The sequence below is a fragment of the Epinephelus fuscoguttatus genome, linkage group LG1 (assembly GCF_011397635.1).
Source record: "Epinephelus fuscoguttatus linkage group LG1, E.fuscoguttatus.final_Chr_v1".
Classification (NCBI taxonomy): Eukaryota; Metazoa; Chordata; class Actinopteri; order Perciformes; family Serranidae; genus Epinephelus; species Epinephelus fuscoguttatus.
Genome location: NC_064752.1, coordinates 46,299,225 through 46,325,977, shown reverse-complemented (window position 1 = coordinate 46,325,977; position 26,753 = coordinate 46,299,225). Strand labels below are relative to the sequence as shown.

At 40.5% G+C, this 26,753-nt stretch overlaps 1 protein-coding gene and 1 long non-coding RNA gene across 2 annotated transcripts in view; one reads left to right on the top strand and one right to left on the bottom strand.

The window, feature by feature from the left end:
* The first annotated feature begins 285 nt into the window (after positions 1-285).
* Positions 286-14,524, top strand: LOC125886139 (uncharacterized). Its single transcript, XR_007448993.1, has 4 exons — positions 286-385; positions 13,224-13,423; positions 13,755-13,851; positions 13,934-14,524. It is a non-coding gene; the product is annotated as an uncharacterized LOC125886139 (long non-coding RNA).
* cntn2 (contactin 2) overlaps positions 382-26,753 on the bottom strand; it is a 103,138-nt gene continuing 76,766 nt past the window's right edge. The window contains exons 13-23 of the mRNA XM_049570821.1: positions 26,317-26,492; positions 22,270-22,390; positions 19,178-19,336; positions 18,705-18,854; positions 17,459-17,529; positions 16,214-16,448; positions 13,288-13,403; positions 12,129-12,315; positions 9,502-9,614; positions 7,562-7,730; positions 382-2,836 (exon numbers count right to left, since the gene is read on the bottom strand). Coding sequence (XP_049426778.1) covers positions 2,733-2,836; positions 7,562-7,730; positions 9,502-9,614; positions 12,129-12,315; positions 13,288-13,403; positions 16,214-16,448; positions 17,459-17,529; positions 18,705-18,854; positions 19,178-19,336; positions 22,270-22,390; positions 26,317-26,492 — 1,601 coding nt within the window. The 3' untranslated portion in view covers positions 382-2,732. The remainder of the gene's footprint in view (positions 2,837-7,561; positions 7,731-9,501; positions 9,615-12,128; positions 12,316-13,287; positions 13,404-16,213; positions 16,449-17,458; positions 17,530-18,704; positions 18,855-19,177; positions 19,337-22,269; positions 22,391-26,316; positions 26,493-26,753) is intronic.

Sequence of the window (26,753 nt, the reverse complement as noted above, 5' to 3'; positions counted from 1 at the left end):
AAGTTCTTCAGTGCTTCAATGAGTGACTCTTTTTCTGTGTTCACTCTGAGAGCGACAAGACCAGCAAGTCAAGTTCAGTTGGGTAGATGTATGTTTGTAGATAAATCTGAACGTTGTGTCAGTGATATTTGGGTTACTGAGATGATTAACAAAGAAAATGAATTATTAAGTGCAACACACACACCACCGCCAGCGCGGCGCTGTGGCCGTCAAGGGCCGCCCCCAACACACACTGGCAGCGGCGCGCAGCGGCACCGTCAATATGTATTTCCCACCCCAGCCCGCTAGGTGGCTGTACCTACACTAGTTGCCAACGGTTGCCAACTGCTAATAACAGAAGAAGAAGAGGAAAAACTTTGAGGCAACAACAACTTGAATTTCACGGGTGAGTTTCTTATCAAAGTCGTCTTATTAAAAATTTGAAACAACCGGAGTTGATCCTACGAGACGAGACGTACATAAAAGGCTTTTCTCGCAGCGCCGCCATGAGCGCCGGCCGCGCTGGAAATAGAGCAGTGGGCTGAAGCAGAGCGGCGCGGCGCATCGGCCAGCGCCTGTGTGGGTTGGTTCATAGAATATAATGGAGGCGGGCGTTTTGACGCGCGGCGTACGGCGGCGGTGTGTGTTGTACTTTAGATGAAACTTTACAACTGTTTTGGATTTGAATCCATGTCATATGATCTCAAACACAAACAGAAATCTATGAAGTTGGGAAACTTTTTCTGTATACATTTTGTTATGACCCTTTGCAGCCTGTTTTGTAGGGAGAGGTCAAAATGACACACAATTCTCTTTGATGATGTCTTTTCAGTCTGCAATAAACACCAGCTGCATTGTAGATGGCAGTGGTCTGTGAGGCCATTAAATGCATGGCAACATGTGGACAGACAATTCTTTTCACCAGAATACAGATTTGTTCTGTTTAAAACTGCCCTATGGTCGTGTCTCATTTAAACTACACTGCCCCCATGGTTTCCAATGGTACTGCTCCGTGTCGTCTGTATCTGTAAGCTTTCAAAAATTCACTCACAAATACGGACAATATGAATGCAGCGTAGGAACAGAAGGCTCCATCTGTGTCTATATATAAATTACTTAAGCATAAATGAGCCCTTTCATGGAAATGTAATGTTGACATGTTTTGATGCGCGTCCAGTGTGGGTTGCCTTGAGCTTTTTCTAGACAGCTGTGTTACAGTAATTCAGCAGAATGACAAAAAAATCCTCAGTCAAACAGCATCAAGAAATGAGTAATATATCAACTGAATATGTTTTTAGGTACTGAATAAAGACTAGTTGGAGATCTCCTTTACCTTTGTCACTGATAACTGATGATCTTTTTCACCGATGACAGCTTGTTTATACAAGGTATACTCTGCAGGATTTTCCTAAAAAAATAATACATAATACAGAAGTAATCCCTCTCATCATCACATGACTTATTATCATCATTGAGTCCAAGGGAACGTTTGTGCCAAATCTGAAGAAATTCCCTTGAGGCATTCTTGAGATATTGTGTTCACAACGATGGTACAGACGGGAGGACACAAAGCTCAAACTACACGGCAATAATTTGTTTTCTCAAACATGGTTTCTGCCATTTTATTTTATACCACGTTGCTGTCATTTTCAAGTGTTCCTTGTTTCTGATAGAGTTGGTTATAGTAGTTATTTGATGCTATAAAAAGACTGTTTGACATCATGACTGACAGATGTGTGTGCTAATCGATGTGGCGCTGCTTGCGATTGGTCGGATGGGTGTATGGGCGGGAACTCGATACCACAGAGATCACTACTGCACAGACTCTGGCTCCAAATGATGTCACCAGCGCAAGATGGCTGTGGCTGTATCCAAGATGTTTTGGCTTTATTTTTGTACGGTAGAAGCAGCGACGCATCGTCTATTTTTATATACAGTCTATGCTGTTGACTTAGTTGATAGTAGTGCTTGGTGTCAACATGGTGTCAATTTGGTAAGATGTATACAATACTTAGTGGCTACAGTATGTTTGTACAGCCATCTGAATTTAATTTCAAAAGTTCTCAAGACAAATAATTGTTCTCTTGACAATCTAGTGACTTCATAGGGTAATCATATCATAGGGTTTTTAAAAGCTGCATTATGAAATTCCAGGTTTTTCAAAATGCGGAGAAAAGTGACCATAAAATTCTGACAATACCATAAAATATCTGACAATACCAAGCAGTGAAAAATGCATGAAAAGCTATTTTGACACCACCCACTGCCGGTCAGAACACAGAGACTTGTTGAGTTGCTCTCAGAGTGAACAGGCAGACACCCATCACATATCAGACTGTACTGTATGTACACAAGTTATACACATCATTGATTCTATGAATAATTTACACCTGAAGTCTGTGTCTAGCCAGCTACACTTTGGAAGGACACGCATATGAGACGTGTCAGCCACAGATGTGATGGTCCCCATAAGGCATGGTTTTACTGACACCCGTACACAAATACACACCCAGACAGGGCTGCCCTGCTCCCCCAACCCCTCCAACCCAGCCAGATTTTTTGTTAAAAAAGACCCTCTTTGTTGTTATTGTTTAAAAAAACATGAAAACTAAAATGACCCACCCGTCCAATCCCTGTAGTGCTACAACCTTCCCCATCCACCGGAACCCACAACGACCCAAAACACAGGCCGAGACACAGGACAGCTTTAGTTTCAAGCCATTAAAAGCAAAAAGTCCACAAATTGGCAGAGATCACAGGCCTGATGATGGCACGAGGAGAACCAAGCCAATGAGGAGGTGGAGAGTAGGGCTGCAGAGTGTGGAGGAGGCCTCGTTCTGCACCATCATTCCAGTGCCTGTGTGAGAGAGTGAGACAGTATGTAAGGACACAATTTAACAAGATGCAGAGTTGCTCAATGTCAGTGGCAGTCCTACTGAGGCCCTAGCCAAGCCAGCAAATGTTTCCTTCAAACAGCTGTATTTATTCAAGTTTCTTGTTGCCAAAAGCTTCATTTTACAAGATTACAGTGAACACCTCATGGGATGTTATAATTTACCTTCCTTCAATGCTAATTTTTACTAAATAGAGCTTGAACGCCTCACAATGTAAATCAATGCAATCTCCGTGAACTGTTGGTTGTGGCCACTAGCTGCTTAGAGGTAACAATGACGATCTCTCCTCCTGCTGATTTCATGTTCTTTCCCTCCACATCCACTCTTTCAGTAGTGTAGCGGTAGATTTTGTTGTTTTGACATGATTACAATACAGTGTGTTTCTGGTTTCATGTGACGTCAGATAACTGTCCCATCTCCCCCAGAGAGAAAGGTAAAGTAAGCTGGGGAGGGGGGCCGGGGGGGGCAGCAGGAACCCAGAAAAAAGGCCTGTCTATTATTTAGTTGGCTTTACTATGTAGTTATGTTGTTGTGGCCTTATGCAATATGTCAGAATAACTGCAGTCATAGTATTAGTAAAAAAATTGAAGAAGATAAACAGTAATTTTTTTGTTCCGTAGTTGTGGTGCCCCCATGGATGCAGTGCCTTTAGTAATCGTCTATACTGTGATTGGGGATGGGAGGGTTTGTTGTCTTGCTGCGCCCAGATGTCCCTTGATCACAAAATATCTCCCTCTGGTGTCACAGCACCAAAGACTTCTGTTAAATCTTAATCAACACAAATCATATTCCGTATCTTTACTTCATTCCTCCGTCTCTCTTGAGTGAATCAGGGCAGGGTATTGAACCTCAGTATGTTTGGTGCCTACCTATGTGTAGTTGTAGCACCACATTGGCAAAACTGCCACGTAGCCAAAGTCAGCATAAAATGTTTGGTTAGGTAGTTCCACATTTAATCAGAATTTTGCCATTTTGAACAGTTTAACTGAGGTTCAGGGTTAAGGTTGTTGCAAACCTGCTTTTGTCTGGAAAACACTTGAAACCTTCGTTAAATTGAAAATAAATAAATTAAAAAAGGGTCTCTGTAAGAAGCTGTTAATATGTCTATGACTAAGTAAGCATAATTTGGTCCTTTTGAACTTTCCTTTATAACCAAAGGACCTTAAATCACTCACCACAGAAAACTCACTGTTCCTTATTTGTTTGAGATACTGCTGACATGTTTATGATCAGCATTATCGATATCCTAATGTTACTATCTCTAAGATAACATGGCCTTGGATGAATAATAGGCTTCAGTCTTACTTTAGAGCACTGCCCATAACCAATTACAAAATGTCATATTTCATGTAATCCTATTGTGAAGTCATAACTACACCTATAAATATTTCAACTTATCACCTTAAAAAAATTAACATAATCATATCAGACTTTTGCAGTCCGGTGCACAGATTTAACAGACTGAAGATAATGTCATTCTTGTTCTTTTGTTCGTTAAAGTGCACCCAGGGCTCACGTGGTAGAAAACGATGATGTGGAAATCTGTCTGAACTGATGGTAAAGCTGTACATGCAGATTGCCAGACAGTGCACTTTTGACCCCTCCTTTACATATTTTTCTGTTTCTGTTTCATTAATGTTGTTGTAAGCTACTGTCATTACCATCTGTCCTGCATCTCTCTCTGTCTCTCTCTCTGTCTCATTGTGTCATGCGGATTACTGTTAATTTATTATGCTGATCTGTTCTGTACGACATCTATTGCACGTCTGTCCGTCCTGGAAGAGGGATCCCTCCTCAGTTGCTCTTCCTGAGGTTTCTACCCTTTTTTCCCTTTTTTGGGGGGAGTTTTTCCTTATCTGCTGCAAGGGTCCTAAGGACAGAGGGATGTTGACCATCAATCACAATGAAGCTAATGGGCTGCAGATAGTCATTATTTTATGATCACAGTACCGTCAGACAAGTAAAATACAGGTTAATGTGGGGACCAGTGTTGTTCAAGTGATTAGTTACAATATTGCCTCCAAAAAGTTACTGAAATACTTCTACAATCACTTGTAGATTGAAATGTAATAGTTATGAGGGAGAATAACTTCTGGGCTTAAATATCTACTCCAATTCTCTTATTAATGCACACTTTATTATTTAAGTGTTGATGTGGAACAGAGTTGGACAATACAACTGTCAAATTTTATCTATGATTGGACCCATTATCACTAAGCAGTGAAAAAATTAATCACATTATATGTTTGACTGTGCGGCCTGAGCTGTCTGGATGGAGTGGCTCCTCTGGGTCGGTCTTGTGCGATTAACTGTGTAGAAGGGTGTTGTTTTGCTTCATAAGATCAGAATTAGTACTCTTTGATGTGGATAAAGCGCTCACACCTCCAGAAAGACCACAATGGACCACAATATTTTTGTCCTTGATCCCAAAGAGGGAAAAATACTCTTCATATTTCCTGGACAGCAAGCTCAAATGGTCCGAACTGTTAGCCATTGTGTGCAGTGACAGTCTGATGCTGATGATTTAAATAATGTCATTCATTGGGCTGCTGTAAGATCAGGCGACATTAGATCATAACCCTGACAGAATCTGTCCGCTATGATCAAGACAAAACTAACAAGTAAATAAGTAAGTCTATGTAAACTTCAGTAACTGTAATATTGTTATTTAATGTAAAAAAGTATTTATTTACATTTCTAGTTAGTAGGAATTACAGTAATTAATTATTACAGCATTAACACTGGTGGGGTCCACCTATGGTAGGAAAAAAATACTGATGTGGTTCACCGCTTTATTTTCATAGGTGTTCAGCAGAGTCCTGCACTGGATCCAAAACAGCTGATTTGCGGGTAGTTTTTAAAAAAACATTTTTTCCCGGGTTCGGATCTGGGTGGAAAAAATAACATGCGGGTCGGATCGCCGGTTTTAGATAAACACATCAGTCATTAGTTTGGTAAACTACAGATAACTATCGTGGTCAATATTTACTCTCTGAGGATCACCTCCGCTATTTCGCAGCGGTCACTGGTTCAGCTGTTTACATACGTTTCACCATCTAATAACACAATTTGTGATTGGACGACAGAATCAACATGGCTGCCACCGTCTAACAAGCGCCGCTTCCAAAACAGTAAATAATTATTTAGGTATTTGAGAAATAAGTGGATAAAACGTACAACTATCACTTTATGTTTCTGAAGTGAGTCCCTGATGGATTACTTCTCTCCTCGATGGATTCTAAAAACACGTGACGGCTCGTAACTGCTGAACGTCGCTCTGGACAGAAAGTAAGACGATTATTACACATGTAAAGTTCCTTTACATAGATTAAAAGTTTAAAAGCATTAAACGTAACAAACGAGTTCTTTTACACTCGTATAGGAGAAGAACACAGAGGGTTGATGATGGAGCTGAAGTCAGGTTTTTATTGTGAGAGCTGCTTCATTCAGGTTGTTGTTTGCTCACTGGCACCTTAACTGTGGCGATATGCTGTTCAATATTCAGCCAATATGACCCAAAATGATTACTTTAAATCCGGGTTACGGGTCGGGCTGCGGTTCGTGTTTCAATGGGTCGGACCGGGTTGCGGTACTAATTGGCCTGATGCGCGGGTTTGCGGTTCGGGTGCGGGTTTGTACGTCGCCGGGTCGGGTCGGGGCAGATCTTGAAAACTGGACCTGTGCATGAATCTGGTGTTCAGTCTGGGCGATTTTGATTGTCTCTGCTGCTAAACAATTTACATGGATCAACGGTCAGAGTTTTTATTATTTACACTGTGGTATCTATCTCTGTAATATCTCTGGCTATGCCTTTATCAGTTAGGTATTTACTTTGCTGTCAGAGTTCATGTTTGAGTAACAGAGATGTTTATTCATGTGTTTATTAGACTGAAAGAGCTCTCAAAGAGGAACCTATCAAACTTGCCACTAACACACAGTGGGTGAAAGAAACAACACTGATGCAATGCAGTCTAATGGAATACTCTAGTACCGCGGTACTATTTTAGTACCGGTATACCGTGCAACACTAACCCAGACTTTAACAAGTCCAAATCAGCCAGAAAGTAATTCTTGCTTTGTACAAAAAACAAAAGCTCATTCGTTGTCATACATTTAAAAATGTACAAAAAAAAAGATGATTTGTTTTCTGGCATTTCAGAAACAGAATTGTTTCTTTTGTTCGTATTTGTTTATAAATAAAACAGCACATTTAATATTTTATAAGAAGCCCCTTTTTTTATATGCTACTAGGAACACATGTTAGAAGATGGGCCACTCAGTTCTAGCTCCATCATAGTTCAAAATAAAAAAAAATATCATACTTTAACATGTTAGTTTTAATAAATAAATGAATTTAAATAACATACGATTAAAAATTTGATATATTAAGGAAATTTCTCTGGCATTTCTACATTTTTGCTGTATCGAAAACATACCAAATCGTGACACTACTATGTAGTATGGAACCGAACTGCGAATTTTGTGAACCCTTACACCCCTCATGTCCAAGTGTTTTTTAATACTAACAATGTAGATGATCATGAAGCTAACGCTGGCTGTTTACAGAACGTTATTGTATGTTATTGTACAGTATGTAATCATTATAGTTATCGTTTCTGGTTTGGGCAGCCCTAAAATCATTACTGTCCCTCAGAGAAAGTCTCTGTGTGTGTTTCCTTGTTTCTCACCTGAGTCCCGGGACACAATAATCTCATGTGCTGGCCCATCCCCACCCTCTCCCCAGGACCTGATCTCCAATACAACATAGCCATTGTCTTTTGGCAGCGGCAGGCTCACTGAGGTCTTGGCCTTGTCCAGAACCTTCAGTGCTGTTTGGCCCTCATGTTTGTACAGGACCTAAAACAGAGACAGCAGGTGGAAAGTTTAGTTCAGACCTCAATATTAAAACATAAAAGCCATTTTTTTCAAAGCTTAATAACATCCTACTCAGAATACACAGTGTTAGTGATGGAAGTGTTTGTTGATTTTAGTGTTTTATATACTGCAGTGTCATTGTGTTATAATCAAAGGACCATTGTTAAAGTGGTTATCTTTTGATGTTTTTCTCATGCATAAGCAGTTAAAAGGCTTGTAAACATGATCTTTGATTTCATTATGGAGCCTTTTTATTGCTTCTCATATCTCACACGCAGGAGATTATACCTATCGTGATCTGACATTTCAAAAGCAAAACCTCAGCCAGCAGTACGTGCAATCATGCCATACTACACAAGGGTCATTATTATTTAGCCTCTAAACACGATCATCATTTTGCCTTAACATCAACATTTGTGTGAACACTCTTAATCCTCAAAAGCTCGGGCTACATCCAGCCCTAGAAAAACGCAACACACCAAATCTTTAATGTGATTTGTCCTGTTTTTGATGAATCTGTCTTGCTGCTTGTCTTTTAGTGATTATGTGTTCTAGTTCAAGTCATCATAAGAACATAATAAGCCAAAATGTAAATACTACAAATCACTCAATGCTGAGTATTAAAGCATCGCAGCCATGGTTAGATAATTGAATGGGCTTATTGCTTACTGTGCCAGGGACCCACAAAGTGTCAGGGGACCCCTGGCCTTTACCTGCCAAATGTCAGATTGAAATTTAAATAAAACGTAAAAACAAAAACAAAAACAAAAAAACAAGACAGAAACAGCATCTGAACAGTTTGCTACTCCCTGTGTAAATAATGATTTTTACATTAAGTCTTGGATGATACTAACTTACATGATTTATTGTTCCAAGATTTTAAAAGATGAAACTGTAAGAATAATTTGGCGAACAAGTCTCAAGTCATGTTTCAAGAAATGTTAAGTGCTTTCTCAGGCCCCTATTTTTGTTGCTGCAGCGAGTTCAGGTTTTCATTGCCTTGAACCAAACTTTAGTAAACTGCTCTCAGATACCCTTTTCCACCAAAATTAACGCTGGTTCTTGAACCAGTTCCGTTAGGGATTCTTGAAACCAGTCAACGGAAGCCTTTGCACAATGCACGATGGAAGCAAACAGTGGCACCAAAACAGAGGCAGTCCTGGCTAGTTTTACGCCCTGGGCAAACCATCCCTCGCCGTTTTAGCCACCTAAACAAATCAATATCAGTGTGTGTGTATTTTCACTACTTTACCTTTCTGTCGGACAGCCCATTTTGACAGGGATGTCCTTAAAAGGCATCATCTCCCCATCTATACTCTAATCAAAGCCACCAGACTCTATTAAGAAAAACACTAATTTTAGCTCACTGACCACAGGAGCTGCTGGTCTACCCCTGATTTGATGAGTTAGGTAGTTTGTGTTATTGTGTGAAACACCAAAGTCACACAATAGCACAAACTAACTAACTGATTGAGCCAGTGGAAGACCAAAAGCTTCTGTGTTCAGCAATGTTAAACCACTGTTTCTCAGTAGAGTCTGGCTTTAAAAACAAAATGGCTTTTTTTCCTGGTGAAAATCGCTGTCAAATGGAGTGGTTAAGCAGTGAAAATACTATGACTATTGTAATTTACCATCTATTAGTACACCCAGTAAAGTACACCCATAAATACACCCATAAATACACTCTCTTTAGTGTGCCAGTTCACATGCAGACAAACACATATAAGCACACTGTTGGTCAGACAACACTCACTTTGTAGCCCAGTACGGCCGACTCATTGTGCATGGCTTTCACATGATCCCACCTCACTGTTACCCATGAGCCATCAGTCTTCCATGACACGTTGCCTGGACGACGATTAGGAGCTAGGAAATACAAACAGATTTTAAAAAATGAAAACTGACTCCTGCCTAACAGGAGGAAAAGAAAAAAATCTAATTCTGTGTGTGTGTGTGTGTGTGTGTGTGTGTGTGTGTGTGTGTGTGTGAGAAAGAGAGAGAGAGAGAGAGAGAGAGAGAGAGAGAGAGATGAAAAATAGTATCAAAGAGTATCAAAAAAGAAAAGACAAAAGGACAAACAGAAATAGTTTTTCCATTAGGTTATCTGACCTTGGTCTTCGGAACTTTAGGATGTAAAATTCAGGATATCTTATCCTCTGCTGCTTTTAAAAATTCTATTTCATATTTTGTCTCTCACTAATCCCTACCATTTGTATGTGCATTGTGCAGTACTAAATCTCTAGAGTGGCACTTTAAGATTAAAATCTCTACACCATAAAATGGTTAGTATAATGTGTACATTACAAATGAAAACAAAATACAGTGCACTTTGCAGAGATTACAATACATTGCAAGAATACTTCTCTACTAGCAAATGTAAAATATAAATATTTTAATTCTAGGACAAAATTTTGTTTTAAATGCTTCTCTCACACACTTCCATTGTCTATTCATCTTTTATGTATCACTAATGCATTTACCAAAAGTTTGCTTTTTTAAATGTATATTATTTATGCATTTATATTTCATGTATGTCAATATAGTGTATGTTTGTCTACATGTATTGATTTATGTCCACTGTACAAAGTTTGAGCAGGCTATTTTAAATGGGTATATTATGTAATAGCATTAATATTACATAAACAAACACACACACACACACACACACACACACACACACACACGTTAGAATCATTTAGTACAGAGTTTTGTGGGGTCTGTTTTGACAGGTCTGTGTGTGTCCATGCTGATGTGTTTCCAGGCAGAGGAGTGAACTGAAACAGAATCATGTTTAATTCTCCAGTTGGTTACATTTACAGCCAGGGGCCGCGGAAGAGCTAAGTGCCTTCCCTCCTTCCTGAGTACTGAGAGGACCCACTGGCTACTCCAGCTGAGAGGGATAATCCATTTCTGCCAGGAGGAGAGGTGGAGGCGAGACTGCATGGGTCATTTAACCTCCATGTATGAAGTCACAGGATCTTTTAGACAGGAGCCTGAGGGCATGAGGACCTGACTCCTGTGTGTGTGTGTGTGTGTGTGTGTGTGTGTGTGTGTGTGTGTGTGTGTGTGTGTGTGTGTGTGTCTGGGTGTGTGTCTGGGTGTGTAACTGTATCTGTGGATATGGAAGTTAGATAATGACAAAACTGCTGCAAGTCAAAAACTGAGAGTGACACAGAATAGTGAATGTTGCATAGTGATTGATTGAGAAAAGAATCAGTGTTTTAAGCCTCTGAGAAGAATTGTGTTGTAGATTTAACTGACTTACGTTTGTGCTTCAAAGCTTAGTGCTTTTTAGAGCTAAATAAAGATGTTGTTGCGTCTTACATACACTTTCAAGGCCGTTGTTCAGTTCAGTTTGGTCTGAGTGAAGGAAAAAATGAAGATATATTGCATTCTTAACAGATGAGGATCAGCAGATGGATTTAAAGGTGGTTTAGCTTTTGAATTTGAGCTAAAATTACAGATCTACAGTCATAAAATCCAGTTGCATTCTGGTTGTTTGGTCCAAGTTGATTGACAACTTTCACAAACACACCAGATTCTGTGTGACCATATTCAAGGTGTGAAAGCACCCTTATCAAACTGATGTGACAGCCAGATGTGAGCATTTCCTGTTGGATATTTGTTCTCTTGCTCTCACTGAGTATGTTTACATGCACACAAATATTCATCTATTATTTTTAATTTGATGTGGATCATGTAAACAGCATATTCCGTTTGGATATTCCGAATTAGGCCTTTTTCTGAATTAGCATTTTCTGATTACGACAACCAACTCACCACCACTTTGCAGTAGGCTAACTAGAGATGCATGCCCAAAAGAAAAACCCACATTTCTGGATGGAAGGGGAAACTCACCTAATTTTAAATATTATGAAAGACTTGGATATCAACAGGTTTTTGTGTATGTGCAAATATCATAGCACCAACCATTTCAAGAAGCTGGCTGCAGGAATGAAAGAGGGAGGCTGTGTTCACATGGTTGAACAAGGCTGCCATTGGTAGCAAAAATCTTACTTTGATGCAAAGAAGCATGACAAACAGCTTCAGCTGTTCCACTGTTCCATATTTTGGCGTAATAATCGTCATGTTAAGGCACATTAAAAGGAGTATGCAAGGCTGCATGTAAACGAGTATATTAGTGGAATATTCAGTTTCATCAGCGATGTAAACAGCTTAGTAGGAAAATTATCTTTTTCAGGGCAAAAAACTGGATTGTTTTGTAGCCACTGTTGCTGAAGACTGATTTTCAACTAAAGGCAAACAAAATAATTGTTAACAAACTATATATATATATATATATATATATATATATATATGATTTCTGAGAATTTTCCATATATGTCACTGTGTTTGTATGTGTGGGTGCTGTGGCCATACGTGGTTTTCTGGTGGTGACGGTGGTGCGTGGTGAGGGCGGCCCGGTGCCTGCACTGTTGTATGCCAGCACAGCAACATGGTATCGAGTACTGGGTCTAAGTCCAGACACTCTGGCTGTTGTTTCCAGTCCAGCTGTCCGCACTCTGTCTGCTGCTGCTTCCCGTTCATGCTGCCGCCAGTACCTGATCTGAGGATGCACATTATGCAAAACAAAAAACACATTTACAAACCAAACCTGAAACATTGCCTATGAACCTTACAGTAGCAGAAGCTCACTTTCACAGCAGCAGATGTACTAAATATATCAATATCTTTTTCGGTTTGCATTCTGTGTGTTTGTGCTTCTAGTGGTTACCTAATGAGGTCATCCATCTTCATCAATAAGGGAAAATGAAACTGATTATCTAACTGCACCAACAAGCAACAAGCTCCTCAAGTGTTGGACATGCTGACTTTGGGCATCTCTGCATTAATAAAGTGATTCATTTGTTATGATCTCAAGCATTAAAAGAATCAAAGTTGATAACCTGAACTGTGGCAGCTTGTAGGACTGAGATTAGCTCATAAAATGATTAGAACTTTAACAGCAGGTCAGAGGACTGTGTGTAAATAAACTGGACCCATATGCCAGCACAACCTTGTCATTGAGACCAAAGTTTGATATTGTTTTTCCTTTACCACACTGTAACTTTAGATTGAAGGATAAACTCTAAACAAAAACAGAGGCAGGTCCAGCTGAAGGCCACGTGACAAAATACATCTGATTTCACGATAAAGGGAGCAAACATTTTGTTGGATAATCAAGTGTGACAATTTGTGCTTTCCAATCTTCTGTTTTTTTTATTATTGAATGTCAAATATTCACAACAAGAAAAATATTCCATTTTTTTAACCCTGCTTTGCTGTTTAGCAAGATGCTGCTATAAGAGCAGATTAATTTAGCTGAACTATATTCGTGCTGGAAATTAAAACACATGTCCTCTAAAGATTACATTTCTCTGTATGTAAAAAAAATGTCTATGCATGACTTCAGCGGGTCATTCTTCGCCCCTTTAAATTTTTACTGTATCACTTTTTCTTTCCTATATTTGACAGACAGTAAAAGTCTACTGCAATGGATCAGACAACCATCCAGATGTGTGTTTAAGCAGCTCATCACCTCATATCCTCTGAGGATGCCATTGGCGCTGAGCTGCTGGACGGGCTCCCATGAAACCTGGATCTCAAAGGCAGTCAGTGCCGTGGCGTTGATGTTTGATGGTCCTACTGTTGGCTCTGTAAGGAGTCAAGGAAAGGTCAGGGAGTCACAATATCCAACACACTTCATGACATACACTGTCTTGATATATTGGGATCATAGGTATGAAGTGTTCATTTTACGTTCAGTGAAATTCAAACTGTAAATGAGCAGCCTGTGGTCCCTTTACTAAAGGCTGTGGCTGCTCTCTAGTGGTGATAGCAAATACTGCAGTTAGAGACAGAGGCTGTCTGTTTTCACACCTTTCATTACTAATTTTTCACAGTTTATCTTACTGCCAGCCGTCTTCCACTGTACACTGCTGAGTATATGGTTTCTTTATGTGTCTCCACCTACTTCACTCCACTTAGAATATATATCTCTAACAGAAATAAAACCAGGTTGGATCTTCAGTCTATTGCATACCAATTTGAGGTCTAAGCATGATGATGTACCTAATATTCCTGCAGACCAACTGAGCAGAAGGTAGGTAAAAAACCTAATATTGCTATAGTGATGTCAGAAAACTGCTCAGCACTTTAACAGTTCTGTTCTGTGCTCATTTCAGAATCTTAAAGCCTGGCCTGGGTCCAAACTTCCACACTCACATGATGTTTAGTAAGCTGAAAACTGTGTAAGATTTTTTAGTAGGTCTGGAACCTTGGTATGAAACCAGCAGTATGTCGTTTGCTTTCTGTCACAGGTGAAACAGTACACAGTGCAAACACTGGACATTATGCCGACCCATGTTGTAATGCAGTAGTGATGACAATGTTCTCAACAGACAATGGCAGCAACCAAGAAGCTTAAACATTAAATATAAATAAATAATAAATATAAGAAAGGCATATTCATTATTACTGTTATCCATTGAAAGTTTGTATTGATACACTACATACATACACATATTAGAGTTGTAAGCGTATGAGATTTTTATGGTATGCTAACCGTCTCAGAAAATATGGCTGTTTCACAATATCAGGCATTTACAGAATGTATCTTATTATCAGTTAGAATGATCCTTAAAGGAATGAAAACAGAAGGCTATTTTTGGTGGAACAAACATTTGATTACTACAACTGAAACTTGAAACCATTTTTGTTAATGGAAGTATGTGTAAAAAATCTCCCCTCAGAAAATTACTAAAATAAAGGGGATATTCAACGTCCAGTTGCATTTTTTTTTCTTCAATATCGCAGATAAGCAAATGTACCCGTTTTGATAACCGTCAACTTATATGTCACAGTATACCCTGAAACCGGTATATTGCTGCAACTGAACACACACACTCACATATAGATTGATACTAATATTTAATAAATTAACCATTAAATTACACACGTTAGATGATACATGTAAACAATCAGTAACTTTGTCACATGTGACCGTTGGACTAGTTGCTTCCCTTTTACAGTAATTGGCATGGCAGCAGGAAGTGATGTGGTAATTAAAGCTAAGTGCGTCCGAAAAGATACAGTACATACTACTTTTTTTGTACAAAAGTATGTTGAGCAGCACATATTGGGTATGTAGTGCAGAGTGTGCAATTTCAGACCAGCGAGGAGAGTGTGGATACCTGACCTGACCAAGCCTGGTATGGAAAGATATTTACAAATAATGTTTGGGTTTGGGTCGGGTTGACGTTGACATCTGACAGACCTACCGTCTGAGTTGAGCTGAGAGTTAAGGTTAGCAAGCTAACAGTGGAGGACATCAAACAAAATATATCACCTAACGTTACCCAAAGCTTGGTGTACTTCACAGGAATAGAATGAGAGTTCCATTGAAATCAACATAGTAGGATGGTCAGAAAGATGGCCATTTTTATGTGTACTGTTGCCATTGCAACCTTTATAGCTAACTTAGGTAAAAAAAAAAAACAAACAAAAAACAACACTAGTGGCAAGCCACCAACTCACTATGGAGAGGTTTTGTAGTAATAACCAAACCAGCAATGGAGTTGTAATGTTATGTTTTCAAATTAGCATTAGTTACTTTTGACTGTTGCTTCCCTGTTCCTTCAGTTGCCATTAATTTTATGTTTGTTGAAACACGATGTAACATTCAGGTCCGGCTTGGTTACAACTCTCTCTCTGACTCTGCTCTAATATACAGCCCGAGCAACACTCAGACAGTGTAGGTTTGTCCAACAGGCAGCTTGTTATTTTAATTATCTTCAGTGAAATTCTGTTTTAATGAAGTGCCCTGAAATTCTCCTCTTGACAATCACCCAGTGCTAGATTGGATGAAGTCCATCTCACAGTGTTCAGTCTCTGTGATCAACAACACGCTTACTGAAAGTATTTTAAATTCTCATCCAGTTAGTATATTATTTTGGAAGCGAGAGTTACAGGATTTCAGTGAGGAGCCAGATGTTATTGAAGATGTTCCCAATCCTTGTCTCTGTCGTCTTCACGAGGATGCAGATATTCACAAAAGAGAGTGCTATTTTCCTGAACCTCTGAATTGCATTCCTGAATTACACTTGGTGTATGGCATCAATCTGTGTAAATAATCAGCTGAACACAGTAAATCTGGAATGTACGACAGAAAGGCTGATCAACACTCAACTTGTTACAGTAGAGGCCCGGTATTTCTCATCAGGGAGCATTTAAAACTTCACATCACAGAGGAACTGAAAAAATAGACTGTTGTCAAGAACAATAATCAACTTGTGATCTACTCTATTTTTGTTTCACACCTTTGCCAGAGGCCTTTTTTTTTATGGACCTCCCTACATGTCATTATATTTGTATTGCCTGTCCTTCTCTGTGATGTATGTTTTCTTTCTGTTTAACCAAAGAAAAAAACACAACAGTGAGACGTGGTAAAAACTGGTTTAGCTCACCTTCCTCTGCAGAGTAGACCACAGCGATCTGACTGAACGGACCTTCTCCTCTGCGGTTGTAAGCTTTGATCTTCACCTCGAAGGGACTATACGGCGTCAGGCTGTCATTGTAGTAAACATAACGCGATGACTCCACGTGAGGAATACGTAACACTGTCCAAGATGATGAGTCTTTCTTCCTGAATGCCAGGATGTAGCCAAAGCCATCTCCATTCTGGTACTCTCTGGCCATGGGCTGGAAGGTTCAGCAGAGCATTAACATGTGAACCTCTACAAAGAAAAACAGACCCAATTCCAATGTTCTAACAGACATCTGACTAGGGCTGCCACGATTAGTCGCCTAATCGATGACTAATCGACTATTAAAATAATCGGTGACTATTTTAGTAGTCGACTAATCGGTTTGAGTCATTTTTCATAGAAAAGTACTATAAAAGTACCCCAAAATACTCTTGTTGCAGCTTCTTACGTTCAGATTTTGACAGCTTTACACACTCTCCCATGACGGTGAACTAAAATCCTTTGGCATGAGTACGAAACAAGACATTAGATGACGTAATTTTGGGGTTTGGGAGAGACAGACTGACATTTTTCAACATTTTAACACATTTTTCGATGAAATGATTAGTCGACTAATCGAAGAAATAATCGACAGATTAGTCGACAATGAAAATAATCGTTAGTGGCAGCCCTACATCTGACACAACCTCCCTGTGTATGTGTGTGCACGCACTCACAGCTGTCCACTACAACATCAGTAGGCTGAGTAGGCTAATTATAGGTTTACAGTCTGTAAACAACAGTCAGGTGCCCATGTGACACTGAAACAGGTTTTTGCTTGCTGTAGACAGTCCTTCTGTTCCTGCTGATCATGTGGATCTCCTCAAAAGTTAAAGTCTTTGTAGTTCAAAATTCCCTTGTTGTATAACTATCCTCCCACTGCAGCTCCACAAGAAATCACAGACTGGGGAAACTTTGAGAAGGAATTTCAAGCTAAAAACATTTTGGATGATATCCACTTGATTAGACTAGTTCAGACTTTAGAAGCCTTTTAGAAGCATTTATGATTTTTATAACTAATATATCTTTACTCGAGATTTGACTTGGAACTTGAGTGCAAAGAAAAATACTTAATTGTGACTTGGAATATACTATGTACAAAAAGAGCACACGCACACACACACACACACACACACACACACACACACACACACACACACAAACTTCTCTAAGTGCAGCGCTCACCGTCCAGGTAACGATGAGTTCGTTGCGGTCTCCACCTCCTCCTCCAAGACCACTGGGGGCCACTGTAGGAGCTGAGGGCCAAATATATAAACACAAGATGTGGATCAGTGAAAAGCAGCACAAGTGAAGAAATCACTGTCTGAACAACAGATTCTGCTTTTAAATATTACAGTGCTACAGTGCTCCCTCACCCACAAACCAAATCCTTATTGGGAAATGTGAAAGAACACACACTCTGTTTTCATCTTACATCAATATTTGTTTAGTACATCTGGCAGACAGACATGTATTAACAGAAAGGACGTAATAACACTTGAATGTATGGCCCGCTGCTGATCTCTGCCACTACTAACACAACACACCTAAATCTCTCAACAAAATGTCAGAGTTGAAATGCATTTTGGGTAATTATGCTCAAAGTTTTGACAAGGAAAAAGAATGTGTTGCTTCAAATAAGATATATATCTGGTTCCTCTGCATTGATTTTAATGTTAGAGGAGTGTCATGCATGAGGTCAGGCAGGTATGACGAATAAAACTACTCATTGCAGCAGCGATGCAAATTACCAGAATCCCATTGACCCAGAGCAGCGTCTGGAAGTCTGTCTGAGGTAAGTTGTTGTATAACCTACTGCATGATATTTTAGTGTATTGTTTCCTTTTAGTGAAAAGCTCTAAGAGAATCTGACTTCCCTCTGTAAACAGTTGCATAGTGTATGTGTCTTGCATTTTGTTGTGAAAGCTAAGAACAAAGGGAGTGGATCTGGTATGGAAACCATTTGAAAGACAGTTCGAAAAATACACTGTCGTGCGAATTAATTGCACAAAATAATGCCACCAGCATGTAAAGGCCTGTATGCCAATAATCTACTTGTTGCAATGACTAGAAGAAAGAACAACCATATTTTCCCAGAAGAAGAATGCACTGCCACATTTTATGTGTATTTTAATCATTAATGATGTTTAGCAGTTTGAATGGCAATTTGTCTTTGAACTGACTCTAATCAACTTCAGAATAAACTCTTGTGATTATTCATCCTTTAGCAAGCTACTGTACATCTGCTACATCAGTGCTCCTGAGCTGCTTTTACATGTGTGTCTTTTCAAGCTGTACGCTGTTTTTTATACAGTAAGTTCGTGTATCCAGACTATGAAGGCGTGGTAAAAGAGTGGGCAGACTTAGGTTAAATGTAAAGTGACTGCCATTGGTTTGCAAGCAGTTCTGGATGCAACATGTGGCTCTTTACCTGCTTGCTGTGTGCGGATGGTGTGTGAGGGCATGCTGGGCTCTCCACTGCCCAGAATGTTGCTGGCAATGACCTGGAATTCATAATCCATCCAGGGCATCAGTCCCATCACACGAGCCGACTCTGCATTCCCCTCGATGTTCACCGGATCTAGTGTACAGTAAGGAGACGTGTTTATTCGCATAGAAAGAGATGCAAAGCATCAATAATTAATCTCAATCTATCTATATCTTTTTAATCCATTAATGTGACAAAATGTCCAAAATAAATTCCCACATCTCAAAAAGACATTTTTCAAACTTATTTAGGCAGACTTAGTGGTCACATTTGAAAAGCTGTGACCACTAAATGTTTTGTTTGAATACTGTATAAAAAACACTAACATGATTGGAAATTGATCAGTTTCAGTTAATCACAAGATTGTATCAGTTCTACACACTCACACACACACACACACATACACACACACACACCTGTTCTCATCTTCTTCCACTCTGATGACAGCAGTGATCGGCCCATGATGACATATTTGCCGATCGGACTGTGGTTATCATAGCCACGACTCCACCTGAGCTCTACTGACGTCTCAGCGACATTCTTTACCAATAAACCTCCAGGAGGTCCTGGGGGGCCTGGACAGAACATAAAACCATTTGACTGATTAAATGAAAGGATTCATATCACAGTGTGTATCTGTTTACTAAGTAAAAGGAGTGTGATCATAAAATACACATTTGTGTGTGGTGTGTATTTCAGATTTAGAGCTTGTATCATCTCCCTGAGAATATATAACAACAAAAAGTGATTCTCTGATTTCTACAGTAACACTATTACCTCAAATTAACCACAGCAATGTAATAAAAAATACTTATATGCATTCATGCTTGGGCACTGATATTTACGTGACAACACCTGAACATAACACACACACACACATTGGCTGTGCTGCACTCTAATGGAAATGCACATGACGTTTTGTTTTTTTTTTTTACAATCTTGGAACCGTTTGCAGGAACCATAACTCCAAATGTGATGGAACTGGTTCCGTAACCGGAACTTTGGACCCAAAAAATAACCAGATCCGGATCCCAACCCTAATGTTACTACATCTATACAGTTCAACACTGTACCTACTGCAAGACCAACTGTGACACAGGCATTTCTTCACAATATTTCCATAAGGGATGTTTTTCCTGCATTTTGATAAAAATGTTTTACTTTTTCCTTGATTTAAGCCCTTTTCACACAGAGCGCGCAAAGCGCAGACCTCCGCCAATGAACCCATTCATTGTGTATGTGCTAGTGCCGCGCAAGAGCGCACTGCTGTGCCGCCGAGCTGAGTGGCGCACGAGAGGGCACATGCCACGGCGTCTGCGCGCCGCCAGCCTGTGCTAGAATTGAAAATGTTTTCATTTCACCGCAACGCGCTGTGACAACACCTCAGCACGTCCAATAGCAGAAAAGAGCCTGTAGTAGACCTGGAAGCGGTCACCATGGAGCTGTAGCTCCTGAACGAGCCTGTACTCCGCCAAATCCTGTCTTGCGCACCTTGCTCTCCGCTTGTTCTTCACCCTACCCCGCGGTGGGTGCCGCGAAAAACGTGCTCTGTGTGAAAGAGGCTTTACTACGCTGAACAAAACTTTAAACACAACACTTCTGTTTTTGCTCCACAAGATCTAAGAATTTTTTCTCTCACTCAATTGATGTATTTCTGTCAAATTTAGGTCACAAATTAGTTAAAATCCATAGTAGTGAGCACTTCTCCTTCTCCTTCTCCAGGATAATCCCATTGGAGGTACTATCAAATTCACAGAAACGACATTGGAGACGGCTTATGGTAGTAAAATAAACATTCATTTCACGGGCAACAGTTCTAGTGGACATCGCTGCAGTCAGTATGCCAATGGCACACACCCTCAAAACGTGGGACATCTCTGGCATTGTGCTGCATGATCAAACTGCACATTTCAGTGTGGCCTTTTATTGTGATCATTCCAAGGTACACCTGTGTAGTAATCATGCAGTTTACAATGACATTTACTTAATGGCTCAGCAGGTACTGAGCAGGGCAAATTAACAGCACATAATATATTTTAATACTCCAGCAAAGTCTCTCCACAAAGTTATTCATGGCCTGGCTTGTTTGGCAGGACAAGCTGAACCAAGAGGCAGGCACCAGTCACCAGTCACCAGTCAGTAGGGCGCATGCTCTTGCAGCGACCAGCAGCAGATGTGAATGGCGCTCGCTTGTTTGTGAGCAGTTAATGTGTGCAAGTGCTTAAGTGAACTGCGAGCAGGAAGCCGTCCTTCGTGACTGTGACTGAAGCTGTGCTTATCTGTGTTAGCGACCCCGCTAGCACGGAGGCTACAAACTTTTGCTGGCTAAATCCTAGCGTCAACTAGCATCCAGCCGTCCTTCTGTAAGACTCTTCTGACTTTTTTCGGCACCTCGAGTCCCCAGTACTCCCTTGTAGGGTTCAATGGAACCAGGTACCCTCTTTGATGTGTGATTATGGATTTCTACGCTATGATTCTGACGTGGCAGGTGTTCCACCTAGCCAGTCGACCTCGAACCGACGGACTCCAAGTGCCCGTTTTTCAAGGAATTCCTGGCGGCCGAACTCATAAGATCAGGAAACAAGGAAGAAGAGGCGGCACTCATCTGAGGCTGAAAAACCAGCCGTTCTCCCACATCCTGTTGCCATCTATAATACTCTCTAATGTCCAGTCCCTGTGGAACAAAACCAACGAACTTCAAGCCCAAGCCCGCTACAGCCACGACTTCAGAGATGCCTGCATTCTAGCCTTCACTGAGACCTGGCTGTCTGACAGGGACTCAGATGGGGATCTGGAGACGGACGGATTTTGGGGGGGGGGTTCTATATTAATCAGCACTGGTGTAAATCTGTACTGCTGACTTAGAACTGCTCTCTGTTTCATTACGCCCTCCATATCTACCTCGGGAATTATTTCCCCAGATATTTGTGACTCTTGTGTACATACACCCGAGGGCTAATGAAAGAAATGCCTGTGAACTTATCCATCAAGCCACACAGAGGAACAGGAACCAAGGACACGGAAGCAGGTCCCGTGGTCAGGGACAGAAGGCTAGTAAGTTTACTGGAAATCAGACAAAGTAGGCAGGTCTTTTTTCAGAGTGCTTTAAATTGATTTTTCAGAAGTTACTTCACTGCTGCTTCTTTAGCTCAGCTACTGTCAACTGTCAGAACAAAGATAGAAAAGCTAATTTCTTTGGGAGTAAATTGGGGATGGACACGGTGGGTGCTGTGCTTTAATCACCGTTAGCTTTGTAAGTTCAAGGTTAACTGTGTCAACCCTCTGTTAATGTAATGCTTTGTTAGCCACCTGGTTAATGTCAGTGGCAACATATTGTTGTCAAAGAAACAAAACCCATGTGCAGCCTGAAGCACTGGGATGAAGCGCTCCATGGCACCCTGCCAGCCTTTCTGCTGAAAGAAAAAAAAAATGCTATGTGGACACGGGCCACAGTAAATGGAGTGATCTTTGATAAATGACATGACAAGACAGCTCTGATGCTTCTTACCTCGAACCACCAGTTTAGCTGAAGCTGAGGCGCTGTCCACCACAGTCTGAGCTGTGCAGGTGTACATCCCTGCTTGACTCAGATGAGCGTTCACAATCAACAGGTCACCAATGTTTTCCTTCTGAAAGGGCACAGACAGAGCAAGAGAGAGAACATGGCAAATGAGTGAAACTCTGTGTTAGTCAGGAGTTCAACAGACACATAAACATGAGCTGCATGCTGCAGATGAACATTGTACCGAGAGGAAGATTATAGGAGCTCATTTTCAGCTAGACACACAGGTAGCTAACAGCAGCAACTTATTACATCAACATTCATTAAACGTTTAGACATGAAGGAGCCGGGACATGAAATGGATAGTTAATCTCATTTAGGAGCTTATTTCTGCCAGGCTCTGTGCTCAGGTACTGTGAAATGCTCAACTCGCTGTCCTGAAAGAAACTAATTATAGTTAGAAAGTATCTTGCACACAATGGTGTGGTCCATTTTGTCTCTCTGTTTAAGAGGACACTGGGAAACCTGTCTGTGTCGGACATGTCCCTCCAAACTTTGGTGTCAGTGTAACAGCATTTATTTCGGCACCAGATACAGGTGAAACCATATTAGCATATTAATAAACAAGTGCAACCCTTGGTGATGAGGACAACAGCCTCTACCACACTAGACTACACTGCATTTTATTTGGACTTGAAGAGAAATGTAGAGCTGTTCAGTAAACGATGGATGGAACAAATCTTGATCAAATCAATTATCAACAAACTAACAAGTATTGTGAGTGTAATCAGAGCCAGATGTTTAAGTCAGAAGAACTGAGATATGGTCTAATGCATTGCTCATTTTGATTTTGCTGGCGTAGGAAAAATGTTTGGAGTCCACAGATTATTTTTTTTTAAATTTGTGTAAACTAGCATTCCCTTTAAATTAAGACCACTTGAGATGGAGCCTTTTTTTGATGTTCAGATTATGGATGGACAAATTAATTCAAAAACTCATTTTCCCACTTTGTTTTTTCACACCTTCATGTGAAAACTTGCCCAATCAATCACCATTAATCACTGTGGCACATGACCCTGTGATGTCATCAAGCTAACAAAAAGAAGAATCTGCTGTTCTTCTCTCTTTTTCTCCTGGGACCCCAGCAAGGTAGGGCAGAGTCCTGTCCCAGGTTGGGTACCCATTGGTTAAAAAGCTGTGTAACTGGCAAAAATATGTATATATATTAATTTAGGGGTATGGGCACAGCTGAAAGTCAATGACACAAGTTGAACCTTTGTCCCTGTCGTCATATTTGTCACAGAGGACTCCAGTGATAGATCTGCAGCTTGAGGATGAGGTGACAGCCTACATCGAGTTCAAGACACTCAAGGTCTGAGGTTTTATGGTGGTGGAGGGAGCATGTTAACATGTTTCCTAACCTGGCAGTGATTGTGCAGAATGTTTTTGCCATCCTGGCATTAAGCGTAGCCAGTGAAAGAGACTTTTTCTTCACTGACTGGTAATCCAAGAACAGAGAACCCATCTTAATGTGAGTGACTGTAGGCTGTGCGTGTTTGATCATGGGTGCATGTTAGATCACAAGACTTTTATGAACGGGTGTGGGTGGGTGGCTTTGACTTAAACATAATGATGAGTAACGGATCAGTCCTGGTACTGAGCATTATGTGAACAGGCGGGTGCAGGTTTTAAAAAATGGACCTGTGCAGGACTCTGAGTTAGGGTTGTGCAGCTGGAACTGCTACACTATTCCCCCACCTTATCTTACCCGAGCTCCCAGCAGGAGCTGCAGCCTAACTCTGTAAATGGGTCTGTCAATAGACAGACACATGCACAGAGACACAGAAACATTTTCTTAAGTGAAGAAGAGACCAGACAAGTCAGTGCTCCAAGCACACACAAAGTTTGCAAGCTAACTTTCCAAGCAAAGGAGAACAAAGCTGAGTTTGCGCTGAACTGCTAACTTTCTAAGGACACACAGAGCAGCCAGATTCCTCTGATCTGTACCACTGAAAGACAGCACAGAAAAGACTGCACTGCAACCACAACTCTTCTAACCCAGGCTTATCCACGGCAGACAGGACCACCAGCTAACAACTAGCACAATAAACCTACTCTTCCCTACTTTCTTAGACTGGTAACGTAACAACTGGGCACAGCACTAACACAACAGCACAAGCTAAGCAAGACTGATCTGATGTTTTTCAACAAATTGTTGATCTCATTGTTGTCAGGTTATTGGGTTGTTAGTTTTGCCAAAGCTAAGTTGATGTTAGTTTGCTAATGCTTCACACAGACCCAGGGTCTTGCATGCAACTAAACATCCCATTTATTACCCTTGCACCTTTACACAACAAAGATGACACACACATATTCATCTAATTTGGCTTTCAACATAACTACATCCTGAGAGGGAACTCAAAGTTCCAACTTCATAAGTTCCTATTGCTCTTCTGACCAACCACGTGTTCAGAGGACCTCCCTCTGAGGTCATCTTTGATTTGGTCACCATCTTTGTAGTTATCTCTGTTGTCAGCCATTTTATCTTTGTGTGTTCTTACATGCACCCTTGTCTAAACATGACATGAGTCATGCGTCGATGTAAGTCACACATGCATGAAAAAGTCTGCCATCTTGAATAGCTACCTACAGCTACAACACTTAGACAAACCACATACACTCACCAACTCTGACTCTGAAAACTCAAAATAATAACTTTTGACTGCTTTATTGCTACTATGACTGAAGGCTGGTTAAGGTCAATGCAACAACTAACCATGCAGTCAAATTTAAAAGTCACACATCTTAACATACATTCTTTATTTCTAAAAATACAAATAATGTCATTTTTCCCCACAGTAAATGTAGTCAGGGGTTTGTAGGGTCAGTTCTGCCTGCTTCTGTGAAAACAAAAAAAAGTTCAACTCTGGTCTGCAGCCTCTGATTTACTTTACAAACTATTAGAAGAACACTTGCTTTCTTACTTAAACAATTGCAGGTTTCAATGACTGTACACAGTGTGCGTGTGTGTTGATAAAGGACTTCTGTTCAGGAAAAGATGGAGGGGCACAGCAGCCATATTGAAATGAGTGACTAACAACTACTGACTGACAGTAATATTATGGATGTAGAACCAGTAATTCATTCAGTAACCGTCTCCATTACATTTACATTTTCAGTTTGTCTGTGGACAACACAACATAATGAGCTCCAGTAGCACATGGGAAGAGAAGGAGGGGACTACATGAGGGGTTGCAAAAACTACAGCACTTTTCAGTTATTTTCTGAGAGGATGAGACAAAGGAGACACAAGAGGACAGGAGAGCCTATCTACTAATCAATTAATGTCAACTATAGGGAGACTAGGCTCACATAGGTGTTGACTACAGGACACAGGTATGTCATGAATGGCTCTTTAGTGTGCTCGCATAATTGGGATGTGAAACCAAAACTAACTGGATCAAATGTATACATTGTAACAAATATGTGAATCTTGGTGTGGACTATCAGATGTGAAAAGGCCCTTAGCTTTAAATACACTATATAGTGAATTATGGCCAACCTTTGTAGTGGTCTGAATGAAATTATTCAAATCAGAAACGCTGAGTTACTTTCAGAACAAACACAACTCAAGTTTTCAGACTTTGGTGGTGAGAGTAAAAGGCCAGTGGAAACATAAAATCACAAAAAAACTGTGTTTATCCTCTTCAGGAAAGCCAGATAGAAAACCTTTGATCACAGACGCAGCTGGATTTTTTTCATGAGAATTACTGACACTAACAACCTCAAAGCTCAGGTGGATTCTGCTAATGGTCTTATTGGTTGTTTGATGTTTTGAATCCTGAATGAACCTAATCAGAGCCCATCACAGCCTCAGTTATCAGTGATGTCCACGATTCCCCTACACTACCTCACAAAACGACTAAATCCCCCAAGCAATATTTAAACAAACACAGTGCATGTTTAACCTTCATGCAGTAGAACTGTTCTGCAGGTTCTATACACAAGTATCATCCACACCACATTCTCTCAAGCATGCATCAGAGGACTCACCCCCTCCACCCGGTGGTACGGCCCCGCTGTGTCCTCCAGGTCCAGCAGGACCCCGTTGAGGGCCCAGGTGAAGGTCAGGTCCATGGTGGGGTCGTGGGAGGCGTGACACTGCAGTGTCACATTCTCCCCTTGATTGATATCAGCGTTAGAAGGAGCCAACGTGATCTTAGTTGCATCTGAATGGGCAAAAATTAAAGCTAATTCAGATTCAAACGAATGGCAGGGGTGTGAATTTTCTTAATAAGTACCACATGTTTTAAAATCCTAAAAGAAAGAAGAAAATCCTCCAAAATGAAGAGAGAGTTGATGATCCTGACAGGTGACTGTGAAATAATGAGGCTGGTTTTCACATCCTATTGACAGACGTTTTTCACAGCTCACATTTTGGCATGTTCCTCAGGAAAAGCACAACTACAGTTGATAACATCCTAATATTG